This window comes from Capsicum annuum, chromosome 8 (assembly GCF_002878395.1).
Source record: "Capsicum annuum cultivar UCD-10X-F1 chromosome 8, UCD10Xv1.1, whole genome shotgun sequence".
In the NCBI taxonomy this organism is placed as follows: domain Eukaryota; kingdom Viridiplantae; phylum Streptophyta; class Magnoliopsida; order Solanales; family Solanaceae; genus Capsicum; species Capsicum annuum.
The window spans coordinates 149,194,217-149,219,301 of NC_061118.1; the positions used below are offsets into that span (position 1 = coordinate 149,194,217).

Genomic DNA, 25,085 nt, shown 5'->3' on the forward strand with positions numbered 1-25,085 from the left:
TTAGCCCATAATTACCCTATATAGTCAATGTTTAAAATAATTACAATTTATTAATAAGATCCATAATTTAAACCATATCTCTCTCTCGCCACTCTCCTCTCTCTCTCTCTCTGTGTCTATTGGGTGGGAGGCCTCTTTTTGAAGAGGACAAAAAGATAAGGAGTTAAACCTCACCTTTTGTTAGTATGGTTTTTAATTTAATCCACATTTTGTCTGATGATAAATGGTTGAATCTTTGCATGTCAATGTTATGCACATTCAATATTTCGTAGTTTTCCCTCGTAAAAAAGTGTTTTTAAAATAAGCTTCGTGATGAGTTCTGACCATTGTAGTAGTTGGCACATGCAATGACCACTGCCCAGCCCTTAATTTGTAGGCTTGAATTCTAATTACAAAAGCAGAACTTTGTTAAGAGAAAGCCCCTCATCATGTACATTGTATTTTTCTAATTATATGTAGATATAAGCTGCTTGTGAAGTCAGCAGTTCTATTTATATATTTGTGTGTCAGTGTTCTTGAACTATTTGTAGTAACTACTTCCGTCACATCGTTTTCTCAGGTCATCACAGAAATTCAGAGAAAAAAAACATTCTTACTAATTCAGTGAAACCTGAGATGGAGAAAAAGAGGTGCTTCTCGGTTTTAATGGAATCTTATGTTGCATTATACGCAGCAGAAAGAAAAGTCTTCAACATTTATTTGACCGGTTTTGAGAATTTTGTTGACTTCAATTTTGCGCGGAAGTTTTTTTCTGGGTGTGGGGGGTTTCTTGTGTATTCTTGGTGATAATCTTTTTTTTTTTTTGAGACATTGCATGCCATTGGGTTGTTTTTAAGCAGTTGATCAGCAAAAACTTAAAATGTTCTATATGGATATTAAGGATTTTCTTTACATTCTAAAGCAATAAAGTCGAAGATGATCTATTTTATTACCAACTCAATTGTTCAATTATAACAAACAGTATTGGTTTTCCTGCATATCATATGGGCGAATTTGGCGCCCTGCTCCACATATATCTGGTACCCATTCTGGTGGAAAGTAGCAGGTACCCAATGGGTTGGTCGAGGTGCACTCAAGTTACCCTAAACACCTCCTTTATAAAACCAAAAGCTGAAGGATTGCATAGCATGATTGTTCCTTGAGGATTTCTATTATGATGGGATTTTGTTCTGAAAAGAATAGCAGCATAATCAACTCCTATTGACTTTTGCCATTCTTTTGGCAGTTGATCGTTAGATTTTGTTGTTCTTTTGAGGGTTGTTTTTAGTGTTCTCTGAACTGCTACCTCTCAAGTCCTCCTCCATTAAAAATCACCTATTTTTTCTTGTACTTCATTTTTATTTTCACTTTTGTTTTGTTTTTAATTTTTCCTCTTTGGATATTACTATGTGATACAAAGATCTCTCTTGGTGACTTACTCGGCACAAGAAATCCGACAGTGGCGAGAAGCACGCCGTAAGAATTATCCTTCAAAAGCAAACATTGAGAAGGTTGGTTACCTCTTCTTTAAAGATGTTTGTACTTGAATATATAACATGGCATATCTTAAGAATAAATATGCTTTTGCTGCAGCAGCGGACAGGGAAAATGGTAGAGTCCGAGGATAGTTCATGTGCTGCCAAGTTGCGCCGTCGGGTATGTTGATAATCATTGTTTCTCTCAAATAATAGCATCCCATGTCTTCAGAAGTTGCTGAAGACGTGAAGTGGGTAATTTGTTTTTTACGACAAAATACCTGTTATATCTGTGTTCATGTGTCTGCGTGTAGATTAATGTTGTCCTAGCTGCACTTCGTGTACTGTGACATGGAAGTCCTAAGGTTTTTATTTACATATTTGCTTTCAGAACTTGTTATAAAAAGAATTGTTTTTTGAATTCTGTAGCTGTATTTGGCATGAGATTGGCAACATCAGCGTTTCTTCAAGTTCAATTTTTACTTATTTACAATTTTCCACTGGTAATGATTGCACATTTTAATTAACACTGTCTACGGGGATATCTCATATATCTCCTGACATTGCATGTTTTCCATTTAACTCTTGTTTGTCCAAAGCTTCTTTTTTAATTAGTTTAAGATGCCTGGACAGCATCTAAAATGCAAGCATGTTATATCTTTCATCTCAACCTAAATGACCGATAGGTTTACTATCAAGACTTGCATATTAAACATATGCTAAATTTGCATTTATGCTACACTTTAGACAAGTTCCATACTTGGGAGGAAGTAAATGAATCAACGGTTCCCTTGTTCGTTCAATCAAGAGATTTTCCACAAATCCTTGCCCCTCAATTACCCTAGAATGCTACTCATCTTTACACAACTCTGATTACACCAAATATATTCTACTTCCTGTAGATTTCTGTTCGTCATGCATGGCTAATCTAAATTGTCCATGGAACTATTATTTCGTATTTGCTTATATACTTGTGTGTACTTGTTAGCAAGTTCAAATAAGGTCGCTCTCTCTCTCTCTCTCTCTTCATCTGTTCCATTGTCTGTATTTGCTGGTAATTCTTTACCACTCATGTTGGTCTAAGTTGTTGAACTTTCTGCAGCAACTTAAGGAAGTTCTAGCCAAGCAGGCTGAGTTAGGCGTTGAAGTTGCAGAAATACCATCATCCTATCTGTCAGATACCGATAAACAAGTGGATGTAAGGGATCAAAGAAGGCCACTGAGTAGGAAAGAGAGGTTCCATAAGAGGTTCAATAAAATAGATAAGTTCAATCGAAATGATCGGTTCTCCAAGAAACGAAGATTTGGGAACTCCAATTCATCGAATACTCGTGATCAAATGGGTTTTCCTGCAGGAAAAGTGAACGTGAACCGTGAATCTGCAACTAAAGCTGCACAAATTGCAAGAGAACCAACACTACTACAGAAGCTATTGAGTTCAGATATTCGGAGAGATAAACGCCGCCTGTTGCAGGTCTTTAGGTTCATGACCATGAATTCTTTCTTTAAAGATCAGCCAGATAAACCCTTGAGGTTTCCTCAAGTGTTACTTAAAGAAACAGGGAAAGAAATTGAAGCTGCTGAAGAAATATATGATGCCATAGACACAACCATTGAAAAATCATCATCATCATCATCAGACGACGACGACAATGAGGATGAAGATAATGTTGCTCAACTTACAGAACCGGTCAGTCAGTCTTGAGAAAATAGTAACAGTGAAAGTGAAGAATCTCAATGAGGCAAAACAAATCACTGGTCAGACAAAACAGGCTGCATCTCTTTCGTTGTTTAGTGTATATGATTGTTACCTTCATCTTAATTTTGTGTATATTCTAATACCTAAAATGTCATGGCAGTGATTGGAAACTTGATTCTCAAGGATGACCAACAGTTAATATATTAGTTTATTTTATATCTTGTAATCTCTAGCGTACAAAACGATAATCTAAGGTATATATGAAAAAACTTTTACACCAAATCCATGGACGCAAAACATAGAACTTTCATCAACTTTAAAGTCTTTGTAGGAGTCGTTTGTAATTTCACCGGTCATGGGGTAGATTCTTGTAATTAGTAAAGATGTTGAGGCGTATGCATGAAAATAGTTTTTTTGTTTTTATTTTTTATCTGTTGTCTGGTATTTATATCTGAATCGACTGACTAATCTAGATTCGTATAAGAGAAACTTTGGTTAAGGAGTGAATACGCGTTAAGAGTTGAGACTCTTTCATTTTGTTATCGTCTTGCAACATACATTTGAGGTAATGGCAATTAGTGTATTGCAAATCCTTTTAGTGGGCCACTTACTAATTAATTAGGATTAATTATGGCTGGCCAATTAAGGTGAAAAAAAAAGTAAAATTTCACATATAGTCTTAGAGCATTTATAACTAACTTTTTAGTCTAAATTTCATATTTACAATTCATACACAAAATAAATGACAATTTTATGTATATATATACAAAAAGAAGGAAAAGTCCATAACAACAAAAAGAAATAAAAAAGAAAATTTTAATGTAATAAATGTCCTTAATCTTCTTCAATTTTTCATTTATTTCTCTGATATAACAAATCAATAAATATGAATTTAAGCGTTAATTACTCCTTCAAAAGTTGACAATTTTTTTATTTTAAATTGTGATCTACAGGAAGAGTTGGTAATTCGTGCATACAAAATTCTGGTATATACAATTTACGCAAATTATTTTTTTACTTGAATTTATTTACTGAAATCCTTTTTTGAATCTAAGACACAATAAAAATTGATTCAGTTTCAACATAATGAAAATCGATTTTATTATTGGTTTAAATTAGATTTTCAAAATTGAATGCACAATATAAACTTCAAAAACTTTCAAATTGTCAATTTTGTGATTACTATTATTTTTGTATACAATAACTTCAATTGTAATTTTAGGTTTCAATTTTCGTATTCAATTTTTATCTTCGTAATTTTGAATTTTTTTCCACAGAAGTTGTTAAAAGGTTATAATCTTGTTTGTGTTAGTTTTTTTTTTCTTTCTAAATCCCATTTGTAATTGCAATTTGTGTGATATATTCATTTATTACTCTACTGCATATTTCATAATATACAATTGATAGTCTTTTAATATTTTTTTTATGTATATCTATTAATAGTATATTTGAATTTTTGTATATCTGTTAACATAAGTGTATAATTGTATTTGTATATCTGTTTTAAAGGTTACAAAGATTGTTTTTATTATTTGTATATCTATTGTTTGTATATCTGTATATTAGTTTACATAAATTTGATACTTGTATATCTGTTGTTTGTATATCTATATATACATATATGCAAATGAAGCATACATATATTCAAATCAAAACTGTTATTTATTATTTGTATATCTGTTGTTTGTATATCTGTATATACAAATTTGAATATTGTTTGTAAACGATATTGCAAACGAAATATACATATATTCAGATCAAAATTGTTGATTATTATTTATATATCTGTTGTTTGTATATCTATATATACAAATTTGAATGTGTTTGTTAATGAAATATACATGCAAACGAAATATGCATATTTGTATATCTGTTGTTTGTATATCTGTATATACAAATTTGAATGTGTTTGTAAATGAAATATACATGCAAACGAAATATGCATATTTGTATATCTGTTGTTTGTATATCTGTATATACATATATGCAAACGAAATAAACATAAACATATATGTTTATTATTTGTATATCTGTATATACAAATTTGAATGTTTTACATAATAACAAATTTGAATGTATATGTATATATGCACTCTAAAACTGTATATATCTACATACGCATTATTCTTCAAAATGTATATGTGAAAGTTAACTGTATATACATATATGTAAATTGTATATACATATATCAAAAATACAAACTATATATACATACATACACTCTAACTCTGTGTATATATGCATGTATTATTCTACCAAAAAAAGTATGTGTATCTACATATATTGAAACAAAAATGTATATTAATCAATAATTCTGTTTCATGAGAATATATATAAAAAGACCTCGTAATCATTGTCAACTTCATTGCTCCCCCTTCTAGATTTAGATACCTTAAAATATTTTTTTCTTTCCACCTTGCTAGAAGATGTAAAATTCTTTCCTTTTTTTTTTTTGATAAATCATCCATAAAAAAATGGGGAAGTGACTTACATAACATATAAAATTTATATTATAAAATAAAAATATGCAAAAATAAAAAAATTATAAAAACGGGGGAGTGCTCCCCCTTTTCTATTTTTTTTGTAAAATATATGAACAACGAAGAAATTTAACGATTAATTGACATAATATATATAAAAAAAAAAATTAAAAATCTAATGTCAATAAATATCCTAAACAGATTTTCTGTGGTGAAAAATCCGCAAAAACGATTGATCACAGAGACTTCAAGGATTATATTTTGTGATATTAGAGTAACTTTGAGAGAAAAATAAGGAGAAAAAAGTTGAAGAAGATCTCTTGAATAATCATATATTATGATGTTGCCAATGTTGTCGTTTCTTTAATTTAAAATCAAGGATATTAGAGTGATTTTGAGAGAAAATTAAGGAAAAAATAGTTGAAGAAGATATCATAAAAAATCTTGGGTTTTGATATTCCATTGTTGCCTTTTTTTGAGTCAATAGAATAGAGAGAATAGAAAGAAAATGCCAAAAATAAATATATGAGAGAGAAAATTGATATATACAAATCTTAATATATTTGTATAAAGGACCTACAAAAAAAACTAACTTTTAACTACCAAATGACTATGAATTGTAATTTTTTAAAACATAAACCATATCATATAATTAATATAGTATTTTGTCTATAATATGTAATTTTTTCAAAATAAAAGTGCAAACAACATAAATTTCAATAGTTTGGAGTTTAATAGCAGAAAATTTCAATATTTTGATAATTACTGAAAATTTCAATTTTGAGTGTCGAAATACATAATTAACTCCCGATATATGTAAATATACATTTTTCCTTTGTAAAGATACATAATTAGCTCCTGATACATTTTTTTTCTATTATGGATCTGTCGAGATACATAATACATCCAACGAAGATACATTTTTTTTTTAAAAGATACAAAATTAACTCTCCGATACATCCAAAGAAGATACATAATTAGTAGAATTTTTTGTAATTAAGGGAGAAAATTTACGTAAATATAATAAGTTAAAAGATGTATATTTATGTTATTTTTTTCAAAATAGAAAATGATTCATGTATGAAGAATGTTCTGTCCTTAAAATTTGTTGTTAGCAATAAAATGCACATAACAAAAAGGAGTACCAATTAAAGAAAATAGTAGAATTAGGGCGATCTTGAATACCATTCCAGCATTACAAAATTGAATTATTATATTCTATTATTTCGAAGTCAACACGTCAATTCTCCAAAGAAAAGAGGACGAAAGGGAGCAAAAATAAATCAAATTTGTACGAAAGAAAATGTTTACTTGATAAACAAGTGAATTTTATAGTTACTTTCTAATGCTTGATAATTAAGAAAAAAAATATTATCTCAAGAATATTTATATATAATCCAACAAAACACTATAAGAACGAGATAAGATCATGGGTAAGGGTTCGAGGTGGCTGGGGTGGAATGGTCAAAAGGTGGGGGCGTTGGATAGATGGAGAAGAGACAATAAACTTAAAATGTCATTTATGAAACTTATTTTCTTAAAAAAAAAAATCTTCTAAAAATACTTTGACGACTAACCAAACAAAGACAAAATATTTTCCTACATACCAAACACGCCCTAGGTAATTGGCAATCAAGTTTACAATAAAATATGCATATATATATAGTAGTCTACCAGAAGACTCTTCATGTCTAGTCAAATAATGAGGAATTGAGATTAGTACTCGTTTTCTTCACGTTGATCATAGAGAATATTACAAAATGTCTTTGAATAATATAAAAGAAAAATTATATTCACGAATAACTTTTCTTAATTATTTTTTAATTAATCAAATTAGAACCATCATCAATTAATCATTGTATATGTCACCAACGGAAGGAGAGCTACAACTTTTCCTACAAATTTCTTTAAATCCAACGTAGAACCTAAATTATCATTAAAAATTAAAATAATAATAAATAGTAGATATGAACTCATAACTTTAAGAATATAATGAATACAATGGGAAAAACATTAAAGGTTGAAGCCATTGACCTAAATTTTGGATCCTGTTCTGACAGGTTCGACAGAATTCAATAGTTTTAGTTCAAATCATGTACTTATACTTTAAAATATCACTTTAAAAACTCAATAAAATGCATTTTCTATATGTCAAACCTCACAAACTCAAAATTCTAAACTCCACTTCTTCATTAACCTTCATCTAATAATGTTTTTGATTTATCAAAATGCAAGATTAATTTATAATTAGTTAGTTCCTACAAATTGATCAATTCCTAGGCTAAATATGACGAGATTAACTTTCATTAGGTTGACAAATAAAGTCAAGCCATTTAGAATTGTCAAAATAGAAATATGTAAGAATTCTATGAATTGTAGTTCTAGAAATTGTTGTAACAACGGTCAAAATGGGATTTCTTTTTTGCATGGTATAGGAGAAAATTGGTTTAAATTATTGAAAATTTTGCATAGTGAGACTTTCATAACGTGTAATATCTGGAATCAAATTATTCTCTTCTATTATTAGTAAAATCAACTAGTAATATTAGGTTACCATCTAGAATAAAGTTAAGGTATAAATGGCAAACATGTCACTTTGTTTTAGTATAATTTACTATGAAATAATTCTATTAAATAACACGTGTAGACAAATAAAGAGTGAAATTAATTTTGTACAAATATTGAAAACCACAATGACGGTATATGTGGTTATATATATATATATCAAAAAGAAAAAATGGTCTTGTACTTTTTATTTTGTTTTCTTTCAAAAGGTGGTTTTGTATTAAATAAAAATAAATAAAGGCTTCTTTAATTTAATCAACTTTCCTTCTTTCTGCCCCCTCCTCCCAACCCACTTTTTTCCAACACGACAAGTTTGTCTACTTGACTAGGTGACATCACATTACTTTAGTAAGTTGTATTTTGAATTTTGAAATAGTAAAAAATCAATTAAGTTCTCTAATAAACGTGGTTAAAAAATAATAATTGTTCTTGATAATCATATAATTAAGAAAAGGACAAAAGTATTAGTGCCCGGCCGGTACTTAAATCTACCTAATGCATTTAGCTTTTGCTAATTGTGATTCGAGAAAGGCTAATACCACATGGATTTAATTAATATTTTAGTCAAATTCTAAATCGATAAAACACGAGTAACAATTTAATTTAAGATAGTAGGTTGAGTTGTTACGTATGGTATTAGACTCACTTGGATGTTAATAATCCTGAAAGTAAGCGATTTTGAACGTTTGATCTAATTTAATTTGTTCTAGGTGCGACACGTTTGACTTTTGACCTTAAAAGTTTGTCAAGAGGACAATCAGAGATAGAAAAATTCAAGATGCGATCTTGGATAATGGAGAGAAAAACCTTCACGTTCAAGTGAATTTAGGTGAATCTCTTGTCTTTTAGATGATATGAAGATCTTCAAGAAGAAACGATGGATATTAAATCAAATAAATTTTAGATTCTACTAATCTATTTTGAACGTAACAAATAGTTTGTTATGATCTTTATGACTAACCAAATAGTTTGGCTAGGTACCAAAACCTACATCACAATGTTTAAGAGCCTAAAAAGGATGAAGACTAACAGGTTGTTTGGATGGTGGTTTTCTGTGGTATGGTATGGTATGGGTACCATGGAAATCATGTTTGTTTTGATTGTTCTTTGGGAAAAGGCATTATTTTCACCCCATACTATACATAAAAAGATGAAGCCACACCAAATTATATAAGTGGCCTATTACACACCTTAACTATATAAAAGTGATATTATTACCTCCCCGTGACCCCCATTCTAAGGCGCGTATGTTACACTTATTTTAGGCATGTCCAGCCTATTAAATAACCAAAGTAAACGGCTAAAAACATTAAGGGAAAAGGCATCGTTTCCACCCCAAACTATAGTCAAAAAGTCGAATCCACACTTAAACTATATAAGTGACCTATTAAAAAACTTAACTATCAAAAAGTGATATTTTTTACCCCCTAGATCTGACGTGGAAAATACATAATTATTTAAATAAAAATTAGCGCGTTTAAATTAAAAATTAATGCAAAACAATTTTAAAAAATTAAAGTACTCCTCCCTACCCCAGCATCCATCTCCCCACACCCACCCCCAAACAATCATCTTCTTCATCACCCCTCACCCCAAAACTCCAACCCCAACCCCAAACCATCTTCTTCTTCATCACCCCAATCCAACCAACACAATTTCTTCATCACCCCACCTCCAAATTCCAACCCCATCCCCAAATAACACAATTCATCCCCCACCTTCATCGAATCAATGTCAATTTCACAATGAACAAAATCAAATTGTATTTGATGTTTAAATGGGTAAAACCAAATTTTATAAAAAAATATATAAAATTTTGTAGAAAGGATGTTTTCCGATGAATTCTTGTGTCGGAAAAGTCGAATTCATTTCTCCTCTGTTTGTTAATTATTAATCCATTAAAAAAAAGAGCTTGCTACCATATTAGTTTTTTTTAAAAAAAAATTATAGCTGAAAAGCAAATAGAAAAAGTACGAAAATGTGTTGGTCAGTACCATTTAAAACACAGAGGCCAACAGTCGAATGGCCATTTTTTGAAACAATAATGGCCATTATAGCTGAGAATTTTTTTATTTTTTTAAAGAAAAGACAACAGGTTACGGATGAAGAACAATGTTAGAAGAAATCAATTGTTATGGTAATTTTGTTGGTGGTATAAGTTTATGGAGGTGAATATGGTGTAATGGAGGTTTTGGACATTGACAACAAATGACGTTTTAGACACTGAAGAAGAAAAGCAAAAAATTAAATTAAAAAGAAAAAAGAAAAAATTATGAAAATGATAAATTTATTATTTTTTCGGATTATGCTAATGTGTTAGCGCGTGTAAAACACCACACAAGTGGTATAATGCCTGACAGGGTGTAAAAAGTATCACTTTTTTATAATTAAGGTGTGTAATAGGTCCCTTATATAGTTTAGGAGTGGATTCGACTTTTCGACTATAGTTTGGGGTGGAAACGATGTCTTTTTTCTTATTTTTTCGAATTATGCTGACGTGGTGCTGATGTGGCAGCGCGTGTAAAACACCACACCACATGCAAGTGGTGCAATGTCGGACAGGGTGTAAAAAGTATCACTTTTTTATAGTTAAGGTGTGTAATAGGTCACTTATATAATTTAAGTGTGGATTCGACTTTTCGATTATAGTTTGAGGTGAAAACGATGCCTTTTTCCATTGTTTTTTAAAAGGCATGGTATGGTATGGTAACATTTCATGGTTTGGAAACCATGGAATAGGCCAATTTTTTGAACCACCGATTTAGTGGTTTTGCATGATTTTCTTATTTATTTTTTCAGCTATGCCCTCATGTAATATTTTATATTCCTACTTTACCCTTTACCTCATATTATTAACAATCTTAATATGTTATAATTTTTATCCACAAATCAAATCAAACAAAAAAAAATATTATTAAACAGTAGTGAACGATACAGTTTACCCAAACATAATATTGTATCATACCATATTATACTATACCATAAATTATGAAATCATGACAAATCACCATCCAAACAGAGTGTAAAGAAATAATAAAAAAAAAAAAAGAAGAAGAAAGAAGAATAGACTTTAGAGCTAGGGTTTAAAGCATTAGTGCATGAAAGTGACAAATATATATTGATAAAGTTACAGTGATGGAGTGGTAAGTATTTTTTAATCTTTAACGAAAAATTTTGAGTTTGAGCTCAGCTAATAAATATATATATAGTTGATGAAGTTATCTTTTTAAGAAAGCATTTTTCACCTCATAAGTGACTTTTTAGCATAAATTTAAATTTATTCGACCCTCAATATGAATGCAGAACACTGAAGTAGAAAATGACACGTATTAAAGTAGAAGCAGCAATATATAGGCGTCTCATTCATATAAAGTTCTTCAGTTAACTACATTTAATATTTCCCAATAATCTCTCTTCATAAATCAACATTTCCGTTTCTGGGAATTCAATTCTGTATATTTACGATTATATTTTGATTAGATCTTTTTTCCTATTGCAAAATATGGTATCTTTAGTTGTCGTAGTTTTCTTTTTATGAATCAAACAATATAAATTTTAGTTAATATTTTAAAGTGTTTTCATCATATTTTTGAACTGGACATTTTATTTTATTTTTACAATATTTCACAGATAAAAGCCTCTGACTTGCCCGCTATATTTTCTCTCTCTTTTTTTTTTTTTCAACCACATTATCTCGGTGATCAATCATAAAAATAGGATCAAGACGACTTTCATTATATTTAGTTATATATTAGATCATTTCGGATGTATGAGTATTTTGTGAGTGAAAAACATAATTTAATTTTGCACTAAATTACTTTTCTGAAAACTTCTAGAAAAAATTTAAACCAAAGACGTCCGTTGGAAATGTTTCTGTAATATTTCAGAATTGTTCAAAATTTAACCAAAGACATTTCTTTTAATTTTATTTTTTTTCTCAATCAAAATGAAATTGAAATTTCTCAATTTCAAAGGCTTAATATTGTTGGTTTATTGCATTTTGATACTTGCTAGCTGTTGTAAATGAATATTTGATCATGTGATAAAATATGTAATCTTAATTATTAGATTATTTTGATTTAATTTTTGATTATTTTTTTTATATGTGATCTCAAATGTCAATTATTGAAGATAAATTAACCATTTAAATCTCTTTGTATTATATACATTATCCTCAATTGGAACATGCTTTATATTTCGCCGCCTATTGAGACTAATTCATATAAATAAAAGATGTGACATATTTTAATTAATTAGCTTATCTACTTAACAAATGTTTGTGAATGCGAGCAAAACAAACAAACAAACAAAATTAATTCGAAAGTATCTAAGAGGAACACTTTATTATGAGCAAAACAAACAAACAAACAAAATTAATTCGAAAGTATCTAAGAGGAACACTTTATTATGTATCTAGGTGCTCAATTGAAACAAACCGTAGTTCGAATGCTTGAATAAAATTTAGCGACAAATTTAAGACGTTCTGAATGTACTAAATCGAATTTTAAACTTATAGGAACTAACCAATTGGCTTGTGTTTCAGTTTTAACGGTTATCGATTCGACTTATCAATCATCTGTTTAAAGACATACTAAGCCATTACATAATCGTCAAGATATTGATTAATCAGTTATTGATCATCATGAATATCAATTTAACCATCAAGATTTTAGATAACAAAATTTATTGAAAATCATTTTCAAATTTTGATTAATTTTCCTAATACAGTAGCTTATCAATCATTTTTTCAATAGGAACGAATTGATTTTACCGTACTTGCACAACCTAGAACCTACAAGATTTAATCCATTAAAAATAAAATACCATAAACCAATATCATTTTTTCAGGTAAATTTCATGGTCACTTAACTTTGTATCTATTATGCAAAAGTCATTTTTTTTCGTTCATTTCATCCATGGTCACTTAACTTTGTATCTATTACGCAAAAGTCACTTTTCTTCCATTCATTACACAAAAGTCATTTAACTTTACTCCGACCATCACAAAAGTCACTATAATCGAATTTTACAATAATTCCATCGAAAAAATGATGTGGCAACCTTAATTAGTTCTTAATCTAATTTAAGTGAATATATAATATATTATCCATATCTTGACCCCTTTTATACGTGCACAACCCAATATTTTTCGTATGAATTATTTAATGAAAGAATATCAATTTCTTAATAGATTAGATCACCTAACGAAGACTATTTTCATAAAAAAAAAAATTGGTTGATATTTTTATGAAACATTTCATAATATTGCATTAAATATGTCAAAAAGGTGCATTGAAAAAGAGTAATAAACAAGATAAATACTTCAAAACACATAAAATAGAAATACATGTATGATATTATTTTTTAAAAAAAAAATATTTTAATTCTTTGAAGATAAATCAACATGCTAAAAAGAATTTTAAAATAAAATCTTTTTAATTGTGTCATTAAATAAGTATTGTCAAAATTTGTATAAATAATGTTATATTAACAGTTTTGTTAATAAAAGTTATAAAATATGAGTAATTTAATAGATAAAGAAATTATAGGATATATAATTTTTATATTTATCAATTAAATTAAGTAAACAATATGTAATTTATCAAAAATAAAATATTATAAAAAAATTAAGAGAATTAAGCGATTAGTCAAATAATTAAAATACAAAGACAAACTCAATAAATAGAATAGTTTATCATATTATTATGATATACCAAATGTAAAGACCCAAGTGGCAAGAAAAGGAATGTATGAAAAAAAATATTTTTGTCAGCTGCATGTCACAATTTTAGAGGCAGAAAAATAATTTTATCAACTACATACCATAATATTAGAGGAAAAAAATAATTTACCAACACATGTCTCAACTTTATTGGATTTTAAGAATATATAAAGTATAATTTTATTTCATAAAAATATCAATCAATTATTTTTTTTAAATAGTCTTCAATAGGTAGCCTTAGAAATTGATATTCTTCGGTTATATTATCCATAAGAAAAATCAGGTTGGACACATATAAGAAAAAGATCAAGATATGTGTAATATATTATATTCTCTTAAAGTATTAAATTCTAATTAAGGTTGTCACATCATTTTTTCGGTGGGATTATTGTAAAATCCGACCATAGTAATGGTCGGAGTAAAGTAAAATAATTTTTATGTAATGAATAAAATAAAAGTAATTTTTGTGTAATAGATACAAAGTTAAATGATTATGAATGAAATGAATAAAAAAAAATAATTTTTACGTAATAAATATAAAGTAAAGTGACTTTTCCGTTATTAAATTTAACTCGATAAGATAAACCCCTAAATCATTATAGAAAAGTAAATCGATTAAAACTAAAATACCCTAAATCAATATCATTTTTTTCAATTGGAAATTTCAAATTATTAATTTCGATTCGATTTTCCCATACCAAACCACCAATCCCCCAACCCAACCCGCACGTCACTCCTTTAGAACAATACAATCATCTAATCACACACACACAATGTCACTGCACAACACCTGTACATAATGTATTTGCAGCATCAGCAGCCTCCTTTGCTTCTAGAACAAATAGCTTCAATTTATGCAAACAACGTGCAACTATATACTAACCATTTTCTTTGTCTTTTTGCCATTTGTAGCCAACCATTAACGACTCCTCCATTTCTTTCTTTAATCCAATAATAACTATTTCCCATCTTCTTGTTAATTTCACCCACCCCACCCCTCCAACCCACAACCCCACCCCAACCCATATTTTCAAACAAGAACAGCTTCTACAATGTCTTTGACCTTTGAATTTCTTTTTCACTTATTATATCCCCATTATTACTTATTATTATTATTGCCACAAAAAACACATAAAGGGAATCCCAAGTTTCATTTTTTTTTCTCTGTACTTTTGTATTGCATATACACTAGTAAGTTGTGATTTACATCTATAGCTGAAGACCCTTTGTGTAATTTTATTGAAAGATTGTGTTTTTTTTTTTTTTTTTTTTTTGTGATTCTTGATAGTTGACTTTTTTAAAGATTGGATTTTTATTGATTTTTTTTGGTTTGGGGTTTTGTGATTTTAGTGTTTTTACTATCTGGGGTTTAGATGAATCTGATAAATTTTTAGTTTTGAGCTGTTTTTAGAGTATGTGATCTTGAGATCATGATCTTGTTATGCACCTGTTGTTGTTGCTGATCTGTTAAAACTATTTGACTGTAATAATCTTTAGATTATTTTCTATGGAGAATTCCACAGCTGGAGCTGATTCTATTATGATGAAGTCTTCTTCTATAAGAAGCATATCATCTAGTAGGTCAAGGGCATCTGGTGGGGGTGGGGGGTCTGTGAGGGAGGTGAGTTTAGGTGATTTAGGATCGAAAGCAGTGAGATATGGGTCGAGGGGTGCGGATTCTGAGGGGTATGGAACATCTCAAAAGGAGATTAGTGATGAGGATTCAAGAATTGTTTATTTAAGCGATCCTGAAAAGACCAATGAGAAGTTTGAGTTTTCAGGGAATTCAATTAGGACTGCTAAATACTCTTTTGTGACCTTCTTGCCTAGAAACTTGTTTGAGCAGTTTCATAGAGTTGCATATATCTACTTTCTGGTGATTGCTATCCTGAATCAGCTTCCTATGTTGGCTGTTTTCGGTCGGGGAGCTTCAATTCTTCCGTTGGCTTTTGTGCTATTAGTTACAGCAGTTAAGGATGCCTATGAGGATTATAGGCGTCATCGCTCTGATAGGATTGAGAATAACCGGTTGGCATTGGTGTTGTTAGATGGTAAGTTTCAAGAGAAGAAATGGAAGGATATAAAGGTGGGTGAAATCATCAAGATTTCATCAAGTGGTACCATTCCTTGTGATATGGTATTGCTCTCGACAAGTGATCCTACTGGGGTTGCTTATATCCAGACTATTAATTTAGATGGGGAATCAAATCTGAAGACACGATATGCAAAACAGGAGACGCAAATGAAGATACCAGAAAGGGACAGTATTAATGGGATAATCAAATGTGAGAAACCGAATAGGAATATTTATGGTTTTCATGCTAATATGGAAATAGATGGAAAGCGCGTTTCTCTTGGACCTTCAAATATAATCCTCCGTGGCTGTGAGCTCAAGAACACTAATTGGGCTATTGGAGTTGCAGTTTATGCTGGAAGAGAAACTAAAGCTATGCTCAACAACTCTGGAGCTCCATCAAAGAGGAGCCGTCTTGAGACTCGCATGAACAGGGAGATCATAATCCTCTCCATCTTCCTTGTTACATTATGTACCCTTGTCTCCATTTTGGCCGGTTTTTGGTTGAGGGACCACAAGGATGAGTTAAATACCATCCCCTTCTACAGGAAATTGGACTTCTCAGAAGGCGAAGTTGAAGACTATAATTATTATGGCTGGGGACTGGAAATAGTGTTTACTTTTCTGATGTGTGTTATCGTCTACCAGGTTATGATCCCCATATCACTGTACATATCTATGGAGCTTGTTCGTGTTGGTCAGGCTTACTTTATGATCCAAGATAATAGAATGTATGATGAAAATTCAAAAGCAAGATTCCAGTGTAGGGCTCTTAACATAAATGAGGATCTAGGCCAAATAAAATATGTTTTCTCTGACAAAACTGGTACGTTAACTGAGAACAAGATGGAATTTCAATGTGCAAGCATTTCGGGTGTAGATTATGGTAGTGGAAAATCAGATTCCCAAGAAGAAATAGCTGGATACTCTGTTCAAGGTACTACAACTTTTCATCATCCCTCCGTCCCCTCTCAACCTCCTAGATAAGGAAAAATAACCCTTTCTTTGTTGGCGACTGTTTGATAACACAGTGGAACTTATATTTTCTTTCTTATTTGGCTAGTGGAACGACAGGTTTTAAGGCCGAAAATGAAAGTGAAGGTTGATCCAGTGCTTTTGAATATATCAAAAAAGGGGAAGCATTCAGTTGAAGGGAAACATGTTCATGATTTCTTCCTTGCATTAGCTGCTTGCAACACAATTGTACCTCTTGCTGTGGAGACATCTGATCCAGCTGTGAAGCTGGTGGAGTACCAAGGGGAGTCTCCGGATGAGCAGGCATTGGTTTATGCTGCTGCTGCTTATGGGTTTATGCTCATTGAGAGAACATCAGGCCATATAGTAATAGATGTTCAAGGAGAAAGACAAAGGTACTGTTAAACTTTGTTTTTCCCCTTTCTTCGACTTTTGTGCTTGTTTAATTTTTTTAGTACTACTGGGAGGTCCAACCTTACTATGGTAATTAGGTATGTGTAACCTTTGAATGCTCAGCAACTAGAATTACTGATTACAAGGAAATTAAATGGAAACTTGTGGAAGTTTGAAGCTTTAAGTTCACGAAAAGCTAGTTAAATCATGCTTATCAAATATAAATATTGAGAGCACCCACAGCTTCAATCGAAATTCTATCTTTTATTTTAGCTGTGAGTTAATCACCCATCTTTTGATATAACTGATGGAAATTTGAGTCTTTTCATACTGGAAAGAATTTGTTAGCATAAACAGATGGATTCAGCTGTATGTCACACTCTCCCTGATATGTTTGTTTTTTAAGTTACGCGCTAATCCCCCTTTCATGGTAATGCAGATGCAATGTACTGGGCTTACACGAATTTGACAGTGATCGGAAGAGAATGTCAGTAATAATAGGCTGCCCCGACGGCACAGTGAAAGTCTTTGTAAAAGGTGCCGATACATCCATGTTTGGTGTCATAGATAAATCATTAAACCAGAACGTAGTACGAGCAACAGAACTGCATCTACATTCCTATTCATCAATGGGTCTCAGAACTCTTGTAATGGGAATGAGAGAAATGAGTGCTTCTGAATTTGAGGAATGGCAGTCTTCTTATGAGGCAGCAAACAGTGCTGTGATCGGTAGGGCAGCTTTACTTCGGAAAGTAGCTGGCAATGTAGAAAAGAACCTCACAATATTAGGTGCCTCTGGTATTGAAGATAAATTGCAGGAAGGTGTTCCAGAAGCAATTGAATCGTTAAGAGTTGCAGGCATTAAAGTTTGGGTTTTGACTGGGGACAAGCAAGAAACTGCAATTTCAATTGGCTATTCCTCAAAACTTTTAACGAACAGTATGACCCAGATTGTGATAAACAACAAATCTAGGGAGTCATGTAAAAGGTCTTTGGAAGCTGCGCTGACTAGGTGTAAGAGTTTAATGCCACATAATAGTGAGGAAAACATTGAAGCTGGAGCAAGTCAAATTGCTTTGATTATTGATGGAACAAGCCTTGTTTATGTCCTCGACGGCGAACTTGAAGAACTGGTAATGCTTGTAGATATTAATCTCTGTCTCTCTCTCTCTCTCTTTCTGCATTTGTATCTATTTCTCAATAACATAAATTGCATATGCCCTGTACTTAAAACTGTACATCATTTCAATGCAGCTATTCCAGTTGGCGAGTTATTGTTCTGTTGTACTCTGTTGTCGGGTGGCCCCACTACAAAAGGCCGGAATTGTTGCTCTCATAAAGAACCGCACAGATGATATGACACTCGCAATTGGGGATGGTAAGTGTTATTACTCTTTGGTGGACATTAGGATTTGTACTGTCTGAACTAAAACTACATCACAAGTGACAATAGAAAAATATTACAGAAGCTATACTGATCTAAACTTCATGGTTATAATTTCAGGTGCAAATGATGTGTCAATGATCCAAATGGCTGATGTGGGCATTGGCATCAGTGGCCAAGAGGGACGTCAAGCCGTGATGGCATCAGATTTTGCAATGGGACAGTTTAGATTCTTGGTCCCTCTTCTGTTGGTTCATGGCCATTGGAATTATCAAAGAATAGGCTACATGATATTATACAACTTCTACAGAAATGCTATCCTTGTCTTTGTCTTATTCTGGTAAGTGTAGTTGTAACAAAGAGTACAATTCTCTCTCATGCTTCTCACTATTTTTAGGACTTGGCAATTTAGATACAACACAATTCAATGGAAAATATACTTAGGCATCATCACTAAACCTTTCTAAGTTTAAAAAAGAAACATAGGTTACAATACTCACTTTATGGCTGGTGTCAAGTTGTAATATAGTTATGAAGAGTTTAGTAGTAAATGCGTAATGTATGTCGGGACATTAGCCAATTGTTTGATAGTGTCTGACTAAAGTTGCATGTCGAATGTAAGTGGTCCATAATAGGAACTACTTAAGTATGGATGTGTGAATTTTCCTTTCAGCACCAGCTGACCGTTCTTTTATTATTCTGCTCAGGTATGCTCTCTTTACAGCTTTCACTTTGACCACCGCTCTAACTGACTGGAGCAGCATGTTATACTCCATAATATACACTGCGGTGCCTACAATAGTTGTTGGGATTCTCGATAAGGATCTAAGTAGAGTGACTCTTTTGAAGTATCCGCAACTCTACGGTGCTGGACAAAGGCACGAGAGCTATAATAAGAAATTATTTTGGGTAACCATGATTGACACCTTATGGCAAAGCATAGTGGCCTTCTTTGTACCTGTTCTAGCATACCGGGAAAGTGAGGTTGATATCTCAAGCATTGGAGACCTATGGACACTTGCTGTTGTTATTTTGGTCAACGTACATCTAGCAATGGATGTGATCCGTTGGTCTTGGATTACTCATGCTGCCATTTGGGGATCTATAGTAGCCACTTTTATTTGTGTCATGGTCATTGACTCACTGACGTTTCTACCTGGATACTGGTAAGCTTCTACATAATGCATCTAGTCTTGTGTCTGGACACTCCATATCATTTGCTTGTTAGTAGAGACTGATTTTCGAGTAAAATCCTTTTTGCAGGGCCATATTCCATGCGGCCGGGGAAGCTAAATTCTGGCTGTGCTTGATTTCCATAACAATAGCTGCACTTGCTCCTCGTTTTATTGTCAAAGCTTTCATTCACCATGTTAGACCTCGCGATATTCAGGTTGCAAGAGAAGGAGAGAAGTTCAGAACTTTAACAGACTCTCAGACAGCAGAAATAGAAATGAATCCAATTGTTGACCATCCCCAAAGATAATCGAGCCTTTCGCTCCGTGCCCTTCGGACCCTTCTCCATCACTTATTTTTGTAAAAAGGTTTTATATCTCTCTTTTGGTTACTTTGGAGATTTCCTTTGTTACCAGATTTTGTTTGTTTGTTTGTTATCCAAAGGATAGATATAGATAGATAGTATTCATCAGGTTATTCTTTGCTATTCATGCACATTAATTGTACATTAGAGAACTGTACAATACTTGCTGTATACCTTCATGTAACACCAATTCCCATCAATAGAATGAGCATACACACTCAAATTTTTGTTATATGTTACTTCCAGTCGAACTGTAAATTTGTCCATTGTATTAAAGGGTCATTTATGGTTAGAGATTATTAAGAGTAAAATTCATGAATTTCTTTTCATCCAACTTTTTCTATTGACTTTTTGATCAACCTGCATGCATGTATTATGATTGACTACTATTTTAATCCTACTAATATAATTGGCCTTGCAAAACCAAGAAGTTCCTGTATGGTAGGTAGGCTTCATTAGTCAACCACATTCTTAGTTGAGAGTTATGGGAAATTTGATAAGTTAATTGTTGGGTTTTGGCACAGAAAAAAAGCAAAGACATAAATTTATCATTTTTATCCTTTTCAAATTTCAAAACCTTAATAATAATACATCACTCTTAATGCACATTTAATGGAGGGTAAATTTGAAAAAAAAATTCTAACATCTATTTTGAACATTAAAAAAATACTCCTTATTGTGGAACGGAGGGAGTATAAGATAGTTCAAAATAATAATCCATTCTGTGTTTGAAAGTGTATGTTACTTCCAATGTTGTAGAGAAGAGGCCTTCCTTTTTACATCAAAGCCAAAGAAATGAGAAGAGTATCAAAAGTCGTAAGTATGAAATCTGCAACTAATGAAATGCATGTCGTGAAACAAAGATTCCACCTCTACATGATTTTCCATGAATTCAGACCCCCCAACATGCTATCTTGTCAAAGGAAATTATGGTTGAACAAGTCTTTAGAATTGTCTCATATTTTAATTGGAAGTTTCCATAAAAAAAAAAAAAAAAAAAAGCATTTCTCTATTTTTAGTGTAGTAAAATAATTAAGTGATTTTTTTTTACATTTAATCAAGATTTTATGAATAGATTATTCGATACTTGTGTTAAAGAGTTTTTGGTTTAAATTTTCTTATCCAATTTGATTATTAATGGAAAGTCAAAGTATTACCATAATTATTTTTACTTTTGCTGAAAGGAAAATATAATTCTCTTTCATATTTGACTAACTCTTTCTTGAAGGAAAGATTTTTTATATAAATTGAGGATCCATTTTCTTGTTTCATGACACAATAACATCCACAATATAGTCATCAAAAGAGTTTGCTTTAGGGGTAAATTTCTCCCAATAGATTCTATAATTTTTTTAACATTAATTTATTAGTCGTAAGTAGTTTGACCAAATATCAATAATATGCCTTTATAGCATAGTTTTGTCATCTGAATTATCAATACTATAATTTGCAAAGTATTAGCTTCCACATGACGTCATGATTTCGAACCCAACAAGTATTTTTTACTTGAGATCCCTATTCTTGTTTTACAACATAATAGCATCCACAATGCATTTCTCAAAGGGGTTTGGTTTAGAGGGGATTTCTCCGAATAGGTTATTATATTTTTCAATATTAGTTTTTTAGTTTATCATATATAAGTACTTTGATCAATAATATACATTTTTAGTATAATTTTATGTGTTATTTGAATTATCATCTCTATGATTTACAAACTATTAGCTTTTGCATGAGATGATTTCGAACTTAACAACTTGTGCTAATAAACGATCGGAAATAAGCACTTCCTAAAACTTAAATTGAGGTGCGTGCATGAATACATATTACAATTATAAAGAAAACATTTCTCAATTTGCACCATAAATTATAGTTTGTTGTATTTCATTATATGTAAAGTGTGCTCGGTACGAAGGACATGATCCTAGATAGGAAGTTATGGAGGACACGGATTAGGTTAAATGATTAGTGCAAATGGGTGGATCGTAATCAGTAGTTAGGAGAGTTTTGGGGTAGCCTACTAGGCTTAGGGGTAGGTCCATAGGTTGGAGCTGCTAGTAGGAGGGGATGGGGGTGGGGGATGCCTTTGATTCGTTAGTGTAGGAATATTACTTTGTGGAAACCTTGTTTTTGTTATTCCATCTTATTTCATGCTTTATTACGAATTTGTTTACTATTCTTTGTCTTGAACCGGGTTTATCGAAGATTTCTCCAATTTATTCATCTTCTTTTAAATTAATACTACTAATCCTTTAACTTTAAATAACTTAGGCTCTGATACCATTTATATTATTTTTTTGACGTATGACTTACATATTTATAATCTCTAAAAGATGAAAACGCATAAACTATTTACTATTCCTACTTTACATGTAAACAATATACTATTCCTATGTAAACAATATACTATTCCTACTTTACAAAAAATCTTTACACTTGTCCTACTTTTTCAAAAGTAGAAAAGACTAATCTTTACAAAAAGTTCTAAAAAGACAAAATTAATTAATGGCTTTTGCCAAACTAGTAATAGCTATACAATTATTTACGTATCAAAAGTAAAAAAAGCTATACATGTCACTCTCATATCTTGTCTCTTTGTCTTTATTCCTCCATTGTTTCGTTGCTTTCTATCTTTTTTCTATCTTCCAGATGACGTTCTTATCTTCTTTTATTCTAGTTGAACTTCTGATATAATATTATCTTCTCCATTACATCTCGAATATAGATGGTCTGGATATTCATGTCCTATTAATTTGCAATATTTGGTTAATAATTTCTCTGAAATAAATTCTTTTTTAATTGCCCTTGTAGTTGGTTGTTTTTTTGGATTGAGCAGCGTCATAATCTATTGTTTAACTTCTTCCATATTTGACTGTCGTAGCTCTCTTGAATTTGAATAGATCATTAATTGGTCTCTTGAATAGTAGCTCCATATGGGATTTCCATTGAGATAATTATTTGCTAGTTCTTGAATAATTGTAGATATTCCTACAATTCGCTTATTTGCATAAAAATTAAGTATCTCAACTTTAGGTATCTCTGGCTGTTGAATAATATCTTCCGGTATAATCATATCTCTGGTTAATCCTATTTTTACAACTTGTATAACTGGTTTAATTTCGTCATATAATATCTCTGCTGGTACAGTCTAAAACTTTATAAAAAATAGATTTTCTTTGGTTATTTTTTTATAAGTGGCAAATGCTCTATATAATTCTGGTATAGTTGTTAGTTCATCTCCGTTTTAGGTATATATGGTATTTAATAGTCCATAACTAAAGCAAGTTTTAACTAAGTTTGGGTTGGTTTTTGGTAGTGCGATTAACTTGTTGTAACCTAGTAATTTTTGGGTATATAGTCTGTGTTTGGTTCTGGGATATTTGTGGCTTTGGGTTTAAGGTTTAGGTAAGTCTGTATTTTGTGGATATTTTCTATGTATGCTCGAGTTATATGGTTATAGGCTTTTTTATCTTGGTTTAAACTTTCTCGATATGTGATAGTTAGTGGGGGTATGAACAAGGGGTCTTTTTATGTCTTTGGTATAAATGGTTTTTCAAATATCTTGTTCATGTTCTGATATCTTTGTCCACTAACTCTTTTGCTTGTACCTGCAGAAGTAGATTGATAAATGTTATGGATTTTATGGAGTGTCCCAACGCCTCCTTTTAGCTCTGAAATTTTATTGTCTTCCGATCGACATTGCTCTGCACACTGCTGAGTTATCCGAGTTATAGCTTCATACTTCAGTTTAACTTCATATGACAGTCAGATATGGAAGAAGTTAAACAATAGATTCTGACGCTGCTCAATCCAAAAAAACAACCAACTAAAAGGGCAATTAAAAAGGAATTTATTTCAGAGAAATTATTAACCAGATATTGCATATTAATAATACATAAATATCCAGACAATCTATGTTCGAGATGTTATGGCGAAGATAATATTATCCCAGAAGTTCAACTAGAATAAAAGAAGAGAAAAACGTCAGCTGGAAGATAGAAAAAAGATAGAAAACAACAGAGCAATGGAGGAATAAAGACAAAAAAACAAAGAGACAAGATATGAGAGTGACATGTATAGCTTTTTTGACTTTTGATACGTAAATAATTGTATAGCTATTACTAGTTTGGCAAAAGTCATTAATTAATTTTGTCTTTTTAGAACTTTTTGTAAAGATTAGTCTTTTCTACTTTTGAAAAAGTAGGACAAGTGTAAAGACTTTTTGTAAAGTAGGAATAGTATATAGTTTACGTGTAAAGTAGGAATAGTAAATAGTTTACTCGTTTTCATCTTTTAGAGATTATAAATATGTAAGTCATACGGCAAATCTAAGGCAAGACTTTCATGTGTTGAAAGCAAGCCTTCTCTTGTACACAAAAACTTTTGAATATTTAATAAAAACAGGTATATTTCTAAGGAAAAACTATGGATGAACAAAGCCCAGAACTATCAAATCTACAAGAACATGTATATTTATTTACGATTATGAATAGCTAAATTCATAAATTCCTGACAATCATGCTATGATAAAATAAGTTCATATTAGTTACTATATAGTAGAATTATTTGAAGAAAAATATGTTACAAAGTTTATTAGCAAAGAGAAAAGGAGAAAAATCCCTAGGACTATGTCATTCTAAAGGTGAAACCGATAAGGTAAGAAGGTCGTGATAGGGGAGTAACCAGAGTAGAGGCGCTGTTTAAGGGAAAAGTATCCAGACTACCATGCTAATAGTGACAGAGTAACATAATTATTTAATAATAATCTAGTACATAGTAATCTAAGATGACCATATTTTGTTATA

General features: G+C 31.2%; 2 protein-coding genes across 3 annotated transcripts in view; both read left to right on the forward strand.

Annotated features, from left to right (window-relative positions):
- Positions 1-3,379, forward strand: part of LOC107839390 — a 26,902-nt gene extending 23,523 nt beyond the window's left edge. The window contains exons 7-10 of one of the 2 annotated variants that reach the window (XM_016682849.2): positions 560-629; positions 1,400-1,490; positions 1,576-1,635; positions 2,557-3,379. In XM_016682849.2, the coding sequence (XP_016538335.1) occupies positions 560-629; positions 1,400-1,490; positions 1,576-1,635; positions 2,557-3,159 (824 nt within the window). In that variant the 3' untranslated portion in view covers positions 3,160-3,379. Of the gene's footprint in view, positions 1-559; positions 630-1,399; positions 1,491-1,572; positions 1,636-2,556 lie in introns of both variants that reach the window. The other variant, XM_016682848.2, reaches the window with a different exon arrangement.
- Positions 3,380-14,528: 11,149 nt separating this feature from the next.
- Positions 14,529-20,517, forward strand: LOC107839391 (phospholipid-transporting ATPase 1). The gene is made up of 7 exons (XM_016682851.2): positions 14,529-16,931; positions 17,058-17,364; positions 17,802-18,495; positions 18,617-18,740; positions 18,867-19,086; positions 19,454-19,912; positions 20,010-20,517. Exons 1-7 carry the CDS (start codon positions 15,428-15,430, stop codon positions 20,227-20,229), a joined length of 3,528 nt encoding a protein of 1,175 aa, XP_016538337.2. The 5' UTR covers positions 14,529-15,427; the 3' UTR covers positions 20,230-20,517.
- Positions 20,518-25,085: the final 4,568 nt, after the last annotated feature.

What these genes read in the sequence shown, in the direction of transcription:
- LOC107839391 (XM_016682851.2), top strand. Translation starts at nt 15,428, where the DNA reads ATGGAGAATTCCACAGCTGGAGCTGATTCTATTATGATGAAGTCTTCT. An exon ending in GTTCAAGGAGAAAGACAAAG is followed by an intron (nt 17,365 to 17,801) that starts GTACTGTTAAAC and finishes ATGGTAATGCAG; the next exon opens with ATGCAATGTACTGGGCTTAC. An exon ending in CTTGTCTTTGTCTTATTCTG is followed by an intron (nt 19,087 to 19,453) that starts GTAAGTGTAGTT and finishes TATTCTGCTCAG; the next exon opens with GTATGCTCTCTTTACAGCTT.